This window comes from Glycine soja, chromosome 12, assembly GCF_004193775.1.
Source record: "Glycine soja cultivar W05 chromosome 12, ASM419377v2, whole genome shotgun sequence".
Lineage (NCBI taxonomy): Eukaryota > Viridiplantae > Streptophyta > Magnoliopsida > Fabales > Fabaceae > Glycine > Glycine soja.
The window spans coordinates 1379274-1392362 of record NC_041013.1 but is presented as its reverse complement, the minus strand read 5'-3'; the positions used below and the strand labels follow the sequence as shown (position 1 = coordinate 1392362).

The window sequence follows — 13089 nt, the reverse complement described above, 5'->3', positions numbered from 1 at the left end:
CCATTGTTATGATCTGTTCTTTTTCTATCAAAGAGCATCAACTCAAGCCTCTGATCCAGATACATAGCATAGGTCCTCACAAAAGCGGAGTGATCCCATGAGCTAGAGTGAGCCCTCGCTTGGACACAGCAGAAATACAATCTCCCTTATGTACTTCTCGGTCGCAGGAGAAAGATGGAAAGAAGACACGAGGCACACTAGGAGCAGAGAAAATAGAGGGAAGAAGAAAAACAAAATACACCTTATCAAGTTTTTTCTTTAAATACAAAGGGAAGACCAACTCTAAAGTCTCATGCTCCAGTTAAGGTGATGGTTGTAACATCCTGTTTTATTTTATTTTATTATTTCTCCAATTTCCTTTAATTGCAAAAATAAATATTCATATTTTTTTTATTTGCTACTATTCTAATTGATAATTTTAATAATTGTATTTGCAACTATAATTGAACTGGGTTAGAAAAAATTATACTGATTAAATGTATGTGAGTCGGAATTAAAATGAACTTTGTAAGTCCAAGTAGCAGAGATGGAATTTAATAAAAATGTGAAAATAAATTTTGGTTGGTAAAAACTAAAAAGCTAATGGAAATAGTGAAATAGAAGTTGCAATATCTATATTAATATTTGTCGCTAAAAGAATATCTGATGTGATAGAAAAAGGAGGAACGCAGACCGAGGCGTTTCCAGTTCGAAAGGTGAGGAGGAAGTTTAGGATTTGTGGTGGTAGCAATTAATTTACGTTTTTGAATGGTTGGGAACTTTAGTTCTTTTGATTTGAGGTATTTTTGTTTGATGATGCTCTGTGAGTGTGATTGGTTGCTCATGCGATAACACTTTCCCTTCTGCTTCAGTGGATTGCTGGAAATTGTTCTTACTGATTTACATCGACTGACTGACTTGTTTCTTTTTACTGTTATTGGAATGAGAAATTTGTGGACTATTTCATGTTCTGATTTCAAATTCTAGTTTAATTTGGTTGGTTGAGATTGTGGAAGTCTATTTTTGGTTGCTTTTGCAGGGAAATGAAAGTGTCTTTGTTGGTGAAGGGTAGGTGAGAGAAACGAAAGGGGTGTGTGTTGGGTTGAATAGGTATAGATAGGATCAATGAGCAACAACAACGCAGGAAAGGTGGTGTGTGTGACGGGTGCTTCTGGTTTCATAGCTTCATGGATCGTCAAATTCCTTCTCCAACGTGGTTACACTGTCAGGGCCACCGTTCGCTACCCAAGTCACTTCCATATCCCTATTTTAATTTATTATTGTCTTCTTCTTGTTTCAACTGGGTAGAGCTAGAGGCATACATGAATTAATGAATGTGCAATTGTGTGTGCAGGTAATCTGAAAAAGGTAGATCACTTGGTTAAACTTGAGGGCGCAAAAGAGAGGTTGCAGCTGTTTAAGGCAGATCTGTTGGAAGAAGGTTCCTTTGACTCTGTTGTGGAAGGCTGTCATGGTGTTTTTCATACTGCTTCACCTGTCCGTTTTGTTGTCAACGACCCACAGGTAGTACTAGCACATAATACTATTCTATTCTAGTTTGATGGTATTGGTTGATAGATAATGTGATTCACTTAGCTGCATTTTTTCCCCCTCATGTTAGACATTTTTTAAAGGTTTGTAGTCCTGATTGGAAATTACCTTTTTGTTACCTTTTCTAAGCATTGCCTGTTTATCCTGCTTATTTTGAAAGAAAAAAATTTGCCTGTTTATCCTCTGTTGACTTTTGTTTTCCTTATTTCAGGCTGAATTGCTTGATCCTGCAGTGAAGGGAACTCTTAATGTTCTCAAATCATGTGCAAAATCACCATCTGTCAAACGGGTTGTTTTAACTTCTTCTATTTCTGCAGTTGCATTTAATCGAAGACCTAAAACTCCTCAAGTGGTAGTTGATGAGACATGGTTTTCAGATCCAGATGTCTGTAGGGAATTAGAGGTTTGTGCTATTTTTGCTCAAATTTCTTTAGAAATGAAAAACCTGAAGCCTATGCAGGTGGAATATGTCATTTTGTTACCACTACATTGTTCAAAGTTAGGAATTGAATGCCATTTATTTTTATCTAACACAACATTTATGCATCTTACCACTACATGTGAATAGCATAAAATGTGTGTTTGCTGATCATGAATGTGAGACATGATAATTCCAAGGGCAGGGGATATTTAGGCACTATTAGATTATGGCATGTGTCTTAAACTACAAAAAAAGACATTACTTTCCCCTGAAGGAACAGAGTGAAAAGCAGTTGTTTTCCAATTATATTGAAGTGTATATCATGCCTAAATGTTAGTTTGCAAGATTGATTTACTAGTTCAGTTTACTTAGTAAGTAATGTGACACTAGTGCCCATGATGTATTGTGCAACACACTTTTATCATTCACTTCCAGTTTTGTCTCCTCCGTACCATGTTTTGCCACGAGACAAATGTGCATTAAAAAGGAGAAACAGACAGTGAAGTAATAAATATACTCCCATTGAACCTTGGCCAATGTTATTCATCAAATGCCTTGACATCCACCCCACTGCTGCTGTCCCTAACTCCACTTTGACACCCCCACTACCGGTGTTGGTGCCACTGTAGATATGGGGGGCTTGTTTGGATAAAGTTATCCATAAGCACTTATGGTATGGGAGAAGAAAATAAAATGGAAAAATGAAATGAGCTTATCCATAAACCAAAAAAGCTAATTTGTAGAAGCTCTATTCTATTAGCTTCTCTAAAAGCTTATATTAACTTAGCATAAGCTAATATTAGCTTATGGAGAAGCTTATTTTATTTTTTTCTCCTATAAGTGTTTTTGGAGAAGTTTACCCAACAGGCCCATGGTCCATACAACTTTTTAAACTGTTTCAAGTTTCAACATTATTCAACAACTGTTTACTACTGTCAATCTTGCATTCATGGTTGCTAATTTTAATAATGTCTTCTATAGTATTTTAATAATGTCTTCTATAGTACGCTACCATGGTTGCTAATTTTCTTGCCATTTCATATTTGTGTCTTCAGTTGTGGTACACACTTTCAAAGACTTTGGCTGAGGATGCTGCCTGGAAATTTGTAAATGAAAACAGCATTGACATGATTTCTATTAACCCAACTATGGTGGCAGGACCTCTCTTACAACCAGAGATTAATGAAAGTGTTGAGCCAATTTTAAACCTAATAAATGGTAATTAGTATTTACTCATGAAGTTGTGCTGTATAAAAATTCTGTTATTCCTTTTCCTGCATCTGGAATTTTGGATTACAAGTTGTGTTCCAACTAAACCGGTTTCGCTGTGCCAACTTAATAGACAAAAGGAAACAGGAAATATGGAAATGAAAAGGGAAATATTATAAGAAAATGACGATGTAATAACTACAATTCTTAGTTAAACTTTATGTTTAAGGTATGTGCATAATATGTAATTTAGATATATGTCTACCTAAATCTCAACCATTAATTTTATATTAGAAAGTGTGTCATGGTGGGAGAATTGATTTTGTATATTTGCCAAACAAGCACACCGTTTAACTTATTTATTGCAGGTAAACCATTTCCAAATAAATCTTTTGGATGGGTCGATGTGAAAGATGTTGCTAATGCTCATATTCTGGCCTATGAAATTGCTTCAGCTAGTGGAAGATATTGTTTGGTTGAGAGAGTCATACACTACTCTGAACTTGCTACGATTTTACGTGGTCTGTACCCCACATTACAAATTCCAGATAAGTAAGTATAATTTTCTAATACATGAATTGGGATCCCCATTTATTGAAACTCCTTTTGAGAGCATTTTACGGGCTTGTTTGAAAACTCAACTCAAGCTGAAAATGAAAAGATTCAGTTTGGATAAATATTTATACGACAAAAAATAAGATGATAAAATAAATCAAATTTCTCTCCTGAGTTAAAATCAATTTACACAGCTTCACTTTTTTCCAGGAGTTTTGTTATTTAACTTTTTCAAAAGTTAAGGTACATAACTTTGATATTTAGTTATGTAAGAAATTTTATTCATTTTACCTTCTTATTTCTTCTCTTAAAAAGTACTTGTTGAGAAGTTTTCCTAAACAGGACTTTAGTGATGTTTGTTCAATGTTATACCAAAACATTAGTCCTTGACTTCACAAAATGTCATTCATTTTAATTGTCTTTTACTGTCGTTTTTGTACAAAAAGGGCTAAAGGGGATGTCCTTATAAAATCAAGGATTAAAGAAGAGGTTTTAAAATCTCAAGGACTAAATTGTCTGATACATACATTTTTGATGACTAATTTGGAGGTTTACTCCTCATTCATTTGCCCTTTGATTCTTTAAAAAAACAACCTTGTTAAATTTGGTACTAGCCTAGAGATATTTCATTATTTTGAAGCTGAAATTATCTTTCTTGTTTTCATTGTTATATTTCCTAGTGATTGCTTCTTGCAGTATTTATCATCTTAGATGATTGCCATCTGATTAAACATATAGAGTAACCTTCATTTAGAGATGTAATTGTGTGTGTGTATTCAAAGAGTTATCGCAACAAAATTATATTTCTTCAGATAAGATCAAGTGTAACAACTTCGAAGATGTAATCCCTACAACTACAACTTGTGGGGGGTACAACCTTGAAACCCCAGTATACATCATTTGACCAATAAAAAATGATCCCGCAAATGTTGAGTTCCATACATAAGAATCATGGGCGATTGGTTTCTTTCATATTAATTCTACCTACACATACTTTTGTTTGTATGCCCGCACTTACCATTTAAATATTTTAGTTTTAACTTTTGTTTTTCTAATAGCATTTGCACTTTCTCAAATTTCAACAATGTTATCAGGTGTGAGGTAGATGAGCCGTATATCCCAACATACCAGATTTCCACAGAAAAGGCAAAAAAGGACTTGGGAATAGAGTTTACTCCTTTGGAAGTGAGTCTCAGGGAGACTGTGGAAAGCTTTAGAGAAAAGAAGATTGTCAACTTTAATCCGTGATCTATCCTAAATAAATAAATGTCGATGATCTCAACCACGTTCAATTTGTGACTGATAAATGTCAGGCTTCAGAAGGAATTATCACTGTAAAATATGGATTGCAAACAGGTTAATATTGTTTGATGAAGGACCGAATATAAAAGGATAAATTGTATATACATTCCTGAACTTTGGGCGAATTATGCTTTGTCCTTTTTTATGAATTTCAACTGTACAATGTTCGAGTACAAACCTCTCGTGATTTCTAACGTCGATCTCCTTCGATTTATTCATTGAAGAAAGTTAATGTACGATAGGGAAAAAATAAAGATATCAAATGTAACATTACTCGAGTTTTTTTGGGTGTTGAGGGTGTATTTTTGGGAGAACCCATATCTTTTGGTTAGAAGCCAAGAACTAGTCCCACGACTTGGTATCAAATTCTTGATCACATGCATAAAGATCAAAGCTATCTACCAATTATTCATGTCATCCTATGTTAGTTGACATTACTTGAGTCTAAGCATTACGAATTCCATTAGCTCGACAAATTGCAAAATCAATATTATTCCAAATCAGTTATGGTACCAAATTTGAAAAACTGAAGTCAAACGTACAGTTAAATTACTTTCTACTAACAATTAAGCAATGAATTCCTTTTATCTCTAAGGTTTTTATTTTCTTTATCTATCCATAAATGATACAATGAGAATCTATACATTTGTAACGTTACAATTCATTGTTTGTCAGATACGACTTTTGTTTATCTACTTACGTATTTAAGTAAATATAAGTGTCGAATATATTTTACTGAAAACGGAAACGGAAATGGATTGTGTAAACACTTGGCACATTAGTCGTAAGTCGTTGGTAAAGGAATTCAAATTCATGGGTCATTAGTTACTGGAAACATCAAGCCTACATGACACCATTTTGTAAACAACATTCTTTAAATATATCAGGAATGTACACAATACCCCTTACATGTCAAGAGGTAAAGAGCTTATGAATTTATGTATTCCTTTGGACGTAAGTCCCGAGGAGATTGTGGAAAGTTTGAAATAATGTTTTGAAGCAAGGTTTGAATAAAATTCAAACTAGTCAGTTTGAACGAATCAAAAAAAAAATGACACTCTAAATTGTGAGTGTACTTTCATTGTACCCAAAGAATGTTTAAACCAACATCAGTTACCATTCTAAAGAATGAATACAATCACCATTTTCGTACCCTCCCCTAACATGAACTGCATGAGCGTTTACATAAACTATAAACTTAAACCAGACCAAGTAGTCAGCAAATTATACCCCCAAGTCCCACCTGAACATCTCAAGGTACTATAACATCAACCATGCTCCACTTTTAGTCTGTAATATCAAAACAAAGTTTAGCCTCATCCCAAGGTCCATTGATCTCAAACTTGTACTCCTGAATCCTTATAAGCCAATAAGGGCAGACAACGTTGACAAAAACCAACAAACTAAGCAGCAGCACAAAAAGTAGGCGATGCAGTGTGTACACAAAACTTAAGGTCATGGCCATCAAACTGATAGAAAAGCATAGGTGCAAGCGGAAGGAATATTTCTTAATACAGTAAGTAACCAGTGGAGCAAAAAGGAAAACCTGCAATGAGAATAACATGATAGCAAACACATGTAGTCTCGATGGAAGGCGAGAAGCAATAAAAACAGAGGCGACTACAGAAGCATTTACAGAGATACAACTGGTCAATGCAGGATTCTTCAGAACCCCCGGGGCTTTGACGGTGGATTCTGAATAGTCATGCAGAAAAAGGTGAAGTATGAGAAGTGATGCAGCTACTGCCCAAATGGAATCCGAACTAATGGACCTTGTAAGAGTTTGATAGATGGGAGCCAAAACATATAACACAGTTATGAAAAAGGAGATATTAAGGAAATAATGGAAGAGAAGGCTAAGGGAAAGCATTTCTTGAGTAAAAAGGAGAATTAAAAAACCTGAAACAAGAAGACCTACATCAATAAGAAGGAGAGAATTTTCATCAATAGTTGATGCAAGTGTACAAGTCCAGACCAAGACAACAAGAGCAACAATACATAAATATTCAGAAATGGAAACCGAGTCCAGCATCACCTTTAGCATGTCCCGTTTTACAACACTGGCATTCATGACCATTCCTTCAAGGAAAGATTCATCTGTATGATTGTCATCATAACCAGCTTGCATACCACCATAAGCTACTTTTCTCCATCTGGGATGAGTCGGTGAAGAATTATTTACCAAGCTAGGATTCATTGCAGTAAGTTAAATAATTTCAAACAGGCCTGCTGGGTCAAATCTATTGTATGGCAAGACCTAATTGTCCTTTAATAACGAAATCTTGCTCCACAAATGTGCCATCTTCAGGCTTACTCAATCAGTGGTAGGGCATATCATATCTCAGTTGCACTTTCTTGTCTTACAAGCTTGTACATATGAAAGTCATCTCCATATTCTGAAGAATAAAAGATGATGAAGTTACATACAAAGGAGAAAAAAAGGTATCTCCACGCAATAGACAATAGGAGAGATTAACAAATGTTATCATCACAAGTCAAGGCTAAAAGATTCAAACTTTTAATAGTATTATGGAAAGATCGAGCATAGAACAAAGAAGATAGTTATATGAGAGGCACATATACAAAATTATTTTCAGTAAAAGTCAAAGATATTTGACATTACAGTTGTCACCAATTACATCATTGAACTGGATGAAATTCCACAAGCCAAGAATGTTCAGATTAGTAGGTAAGGAAACCTAAGGCAGTATTGAGTATACATTGTAAATGGTTTGGATTATTGGATATTAGTGGAACCTTATTAGGAATATTACAAATTGTACTCACTTAGGTACAAATTTCAGCTTTTTAGTAGTATAGTCAAAGAATACTACAGGTAGACACGGTCCTTCCCATTATCAGAAGAGCAGAATACCAAAAACCATCCGAGATACAATTCAATTCACTAACTTTAAAAAATAAGGCCAGTCACACTAATCATTACCCATTAGCATTTATGTAGCAAAAACCCTTGTTAGGGTTTACCCACTGAATGAATTAAAAAAGAACAAGAAGCAAAATCAATATAAAAGCAATTAATAAAGAAAATCCATAATATCAAAATTCTGTTCATAAACATGACAAGCAGTTCATCAAAAGTGCAATTGAATCAACCAAAGTAAGATTCAACAATCAGACCATAAAAAACAGAGATTAAAACTTAACATCACACCTTCAATTAGAAGTAATCGTGCCTAGAGAACAACAGAACGGACAGAACGGGTAGCTTTACGCAGGCGCTCCAAACGACGTCGTCACGACTTACGAGTTCAAAGCAAAGGGAAATTGGAAGCAGGACGAAGGTGAAAAGCGATTGGGCGGTCGTTAAGTTAATGGTTAAAGTGATTCATTAACAAGGTAAAGCCAAAAATGGCTTTGTGCCTTTGTTTTCTCTCCTATGTGCTGTCACGAATGTTACGAGATTCGCACCGGTTAACTGCATCATCAGGTTTATATTAAAAAGTTATAAATATTTCACAACCTGCAAAATGCCAAATAAAAATAAATCAATTAGACATCGTTGAACCATGTTGATTTAATTAACAATTTCTGATTTCAGGAGTCAACATAATTTCACATTGCAGGCATAATCATGCACTCTGGTTTGGGGTCATCAATTATCTGATGAGTTTGATTTCCGTGTAATTTCGGTGTAAAAATTTATTATGGTTTAATGTACTCTTTTAAGTTTTTTTTTTTGGTTAAATTTGATTTTCTAATTTATAAAAATGTTTCAACTTCTTGATCATCGTCATTCATTCCATTAGAATTGTTTACTGTAAAATCTACATAATAGATTAAGTGTCATTCTCTTAAGTGATATGGGGACACAAACTTAGACATAAATGGACAGTGAGGATTAAACTGAATTTTTTTAAAAATTAAAAAATCAAATTAAACTAAAAAAATTAAAAACTAAATTAAACCAAAATAATAAATTAGAAAAAAAAAATAACTTAACCGTTTACATATTTTAGGTCAATGACAATAATAAATTTAGTCTAGGATTCAACTATTTTTTTCGATTTATCTTTGCATCATCTATGAATAAATTTAGTCTAGGATTCAACGATTCTTTTTTTGATTTATCTTTACACCATATGCAAAAAGTCACAAAACTCATCTGAGTAAATTATTTTAACCTTTCTATTGTGACAACCTCTTTGCTAAATTTTGTCCTTTTAACAAATGAAATCCAGCTACATCAATTTATTTCTCTTGGCATATAATATAATATAGTACATATTACATGAAAGATCTTAAAACATGACCCCTGATTGATTCATTGTGCACCTTCTCCCCCCGATTATGTTAGGACGTGCAATTTTATGTTAGAAAAAGAACCGATAAGGCCTACCAAATACATTAAAGATGGCAACGCAAAGATGGAATTATTGTTGGAAGTTAAAATAAAATGTTATAGTGATTTATGATTTATAACAAATGAGGATAGATTCTGCGTAATCAACAATGATGAGTTCCCAATGTCTCGGAGTGGTGATCGTTTTGGGACTAACAATCCATCACCACCTCTACCACCATGTGCTTTTCTTGAAACATCATTATGCTTGCTATTTTCTGTAACTTTATTTTTTTCCTTTGAACTACAAACCACTATTCGCTTCTCCAACTCATTCTGTGTGTCCACGGGAGTGGGTGAACATTTGATCCCCTTAGCTGCCGTCTGTTCCTTCCTCAGATCACCACGGAGTACGGAGAGTTCTGCTTCAAGCTCATTTGTTTTACTTTCAGATGAAAGAGCTTTTTCTTTCCATTCTTGCACCTGTGAAAGTGAAAGAAAACACAAGATTAAGAGACCAAATGCAAGCCAAGGAAATGTTTTGAGCTTTTTTTGGTAATGAATGTGATGTTTAATCTGCCAAAAACTAGATATGAATACCCTTTTTTGTGTGTGGCATGAGATCCTTACACAATGCCAAAGTGATTAACTAGAAATGCTATCAATCACGTTTTGAACACTGTCAGTCTCAGGTGCACTAATGCTGAGCTTACAGAAGTCAAATGAATTAACTAGTTGTTGGTTATGTTTTCCACCCACCAGCTGGTGTGAATGCCCAAAATTTTCTCTTTCAACTTTTGATTGGAAGAGGGATCATCAGATGAAAAGCATGGAAACATTGAGCATAAAGTCCAAACATTTAAATTTGTCAAATAAGACAACTAGCCACGACGTCTATATGTTAGCAAAGAAGTTAAAAAAAAGAAAAAAGATATGGTGCTCAGTGAAGTATCTGAACAATGTTATTGGTCAACCATGGAAGCAAAGAACGTAAATTATTTTAGAATGGATATGAAACTTACGAGTATTGCATAAGAAACAAGAACTTTAAGGAAAACTTAGAAATGGAATAAATAGAACAAGTGGAAACAATGAACTGTATCTTACAGCATTGTGTAGGGATTGGATTTGAAAATCAGAGTGCCGTGCCCGATCTTCCCAAAAATCTCGAGAAGCCTGCAATTCCTCCATCTCTTCCCTCACCTTACCTAGCATCTCCTGCATTTGTGACCATTGCTCAGTTTCTGTTCTAACTTGCTCTACAATTCTTCGTACAACAGTCTTGCAATGTCCAGAACATGGATTCCCTTCACAAAACAATTTTTCCTGCAGGATTTGTCAATCCAAAGGTTGGTAAGAAATCTTTCTCTTAATTCAGTTAGTCTAGACAATTGAGTTTTGCATAAGAAAAGGTTGACCACTCTTCAACTTTGTTTTCGATTTGAAAAGAATTAGTACACTACCACACTAAAATAAGTCAAATCAATTCATGTCCAGATTTTCCTATTGGTGGTGGGATTTATTAGTCGGATTAAACAGGATTAGGTACACTATAGCAAAAACATTGTGTGTGTACTGTGCACTGTGTACACTAAATGTTAACAATAACCTACTATCAACTAGTGATGAGCAAAGAAATGAAGGATATATACCTGATGAGGTACTCGTACCGAAGATGAATCTTGATATTCAAGTCTTTTGGAATTTGAACCAGAACTAGCAAGAGAACTACTAGCAGTGGACAGCAGTGAATTATACTCTTCCTCCATTCTCTGTAATAATATGCCCTTTGACAATCCCTCCATTTTCCTCCTCAAAATCTCCACCTGTAAATTTTAATAAAATCCATGAGAAGAAAACACCAAAATAACAACAAAAGACAACTGGAGAATAACAAAATGCTCTATGGCATGCTTGGACAAAATACGTAGCAGATAAATGTAGAAGAATACCGGGATGTTTTTTTATTTTATGGAGTTAACCAAAACTCAATACATGTTTTGAGGGCAAAACATTAAGGTTTCTTTCTTACTTACATTTAGTTTTCCACTTGCAACAACGTTGTCATCAACTATGCTACTTCTTTTAATTGACAAGCTTATGTTTTCCATCTCTTGAAACTCCCTCAAATAAATCTCATCTGATGACCCTCCAATCTGCTCCAGTCGCCTCTGCAGAACAGAAACCTGCTTGTCAAAATTTCTGTTCTTCCTGGCCCCTAAATCCTTGACTTTCGACCTCCTGTGCAATCTCTGAAGTTTCAGTGTCAACTCATGAATCTCCTCATCCAAAACCATATCAACATTCTTCCCTTCACAAATCTTGATTCTTCCCTGCATTCCGCATCGCAAGTTAAAGATCAGAAGGTCCAAATCATAAGAAAAGACAAGTAAAAGCCAAACCACTGAAAACTATAGTAAGTACAATTACCCCACCAATTCATAATGCATCAAATGTGACAAAAACTATTCAATTCAAATGTTCCTATAAAATAAACACCCACCCCACTTTCAAAACTTTGGACAATAAACATTAAAAATTGCAGCATATATGAGACAAACAAAGTCATAGCAAAGTTGAAAGAAGACATTCCCCGGAGCTAAATTTGGAAACACCTCATCACAAACTGCTTTGATCATATTGTATGATCTTTTAGTCAATGTTGAAATGAAGACAATAAGAGAATATGGAGTAGGAAAGAGAGAAGGGGCACTAACAGAAACAAGTGTGTGAAGTGCAGATCTTAGAGTAGTCTCCATCTGAACACGAGTCCTCTCTAACTTCTTAACCGCAATCTCCTTCTCCATCCTCAACAGGTTACATTCTGCTCTCAACATTTCCGCTTGAAACTTCCACTTTTCTTCCTCCAAAGCCCACCCTTTTGGACTCTGACTTCTGCTCTCAACTCTCTCCCTCCGCCTCTCACCCTCGGAACTGTTGTTGTTGTTGTCCAACACCACTATTGGAACACGTGCACGTCTTTCTCGATCAATGAGAGCCCACAACCTGTTAGTAGTATTGGATTTAAGGTCCCTCCGGGAAGAGGGTCTCCGGCGAGGGAAGTGAAGGATCCTGGGGGTGGGAGGAGGAGGAGCGTGGTGGCGCCACCTAGGTCTTCTTGATGCTGCAGTTGCCATGGTTTTTCAAGTCATGCAACAGCAGAAACAAGTGACTATATAATACACAGAGAAGGAGTAAGTGATAAAGAGGTGGTTGGCGTGCAACCTCGTGAAGTGGAAGAACAGAGATTTCAAATGAAAAAGTGTGTGTGGGCTGTTAATAACAGACAAGGTTTATGGTATGCGTTTGTTTGGGTGCTTTTTGCTTGGGGTTTCTCTCTATTTATTTCCAACGTTGGACACTGTTTCCTTGTTTACGGGAATTTGAAAAACACCGTCTCTTTCAAATTGCAAACATACATGCACTAACACAATACGTTAAAATTTTGCCCACCTTAATTTACTCATCCATATCATATCTCTGCTTACAAAAATAGTACTACTACCATAAACAAAACAGTGTGTGATAGAAGATACACTAACACTTCTTAAAAATTATTTAAAATAACTATCATTTTAAATTTTTAATATAAGATTAATTGTTTTTTTTACTTATATCTCTTATAATATTAATAATCAACAATAAAATTTATAAATAAATTAATGATAATGTAAGATTAATTTTATAAAATTATTATTCTCTTTTATTTATTTTTATTACTTTTTCTATGTTCATGTGAAATCAATATTATTTTGGGAAGGAGAAAGTAATA

At 34.8% G+C, this 13089-nt stretch overlaps 3 protein-coding genes across 4 annotated transcripts; 1 reads left to right on the top strand and 2 right to left on the bottom strand.

Moving 5' to 3' along the window:
- The first annotated feature begins 572 nt into the window (after positions 1-572).
- LOC114380122 (tetraketide alpha-pyrone reductase 1-like) lies at positions 573-5235 on the top strand. 2 transcript variants are annotated; one of them, XM_028339060.1, is made up of 7 exons: positions 573-695; positions 1019-1228; positions 1334-1503; positions 1742-1933; positions 3007-3169; positions 3529-3712; positions 4810-5235. In XM_028339060.1, the coding sequence occupies exons 2-7, from the start codon at positions 1105-1107 to the stop codon at positions 4961-4963; spliced, it is 987 nt and encodes a 328-aa protein (XP_028194861.1). In that variant the 5' UTR covers positions 573-695; positions 1019-1104; the 3' UTR covers positions 4964-5235. The 2 variants fall into 2 exon arrangements, with proteins under 2 accessions (XP_028194861.1, XP_028194862.1); XM_028339061.1 differs by lacking the exon at positions 573-695 and adding an exon at positions 761-779.
- Positions 5236-6059: 824 nt separating this feature from the next.
- Positions 6060-8462, bottom strand: LOC114378423 (phosphatidylinositol N-acetylglucosaminyltransferase subunit C). Its single transcript, XM_028337015.1, has 2 exons — positions 8190-8462; positions 6060-7413 (listed from the first exon to the last, which is right to left on the bottom strand). The coding sequence occupies exon 2, from the start codon at positions 7212-7214 to the stop codon at positions 6303-6305; it is 912 nt and encodes a 303-aa protein (XP_028192816.1). The 5' UTR covers positions 7215-7413; positions 8190-8462; the 3' UTR covers positions 6060-6302.
- A 920-nt stretch (positions 8463-9382) lies between these two features.
- On the bottom strand, positions 9383-12614 carry LOC114379586. Its single transcript, XM_028338271.1, has 5 exons — positions 12035-12614; positions 11354-11650; positions 10970-11143; positions 10425-10643; positions 9383-9800 (listed from the first exon to the last, which is right to left on the bottom strand). Exons 1-5 carry the CDS (start codon positions 12452-12454, stop codon positions 9435-9437), a joined length of 1476 nt encoding a protein of 491 aa, XP_028194072.1. The 5' UTR covers positions 12455-12614; the 3' UTR covers positions 9383-9434.
- Positions 12615-13089: the final 475 nt, after the last annotated feature.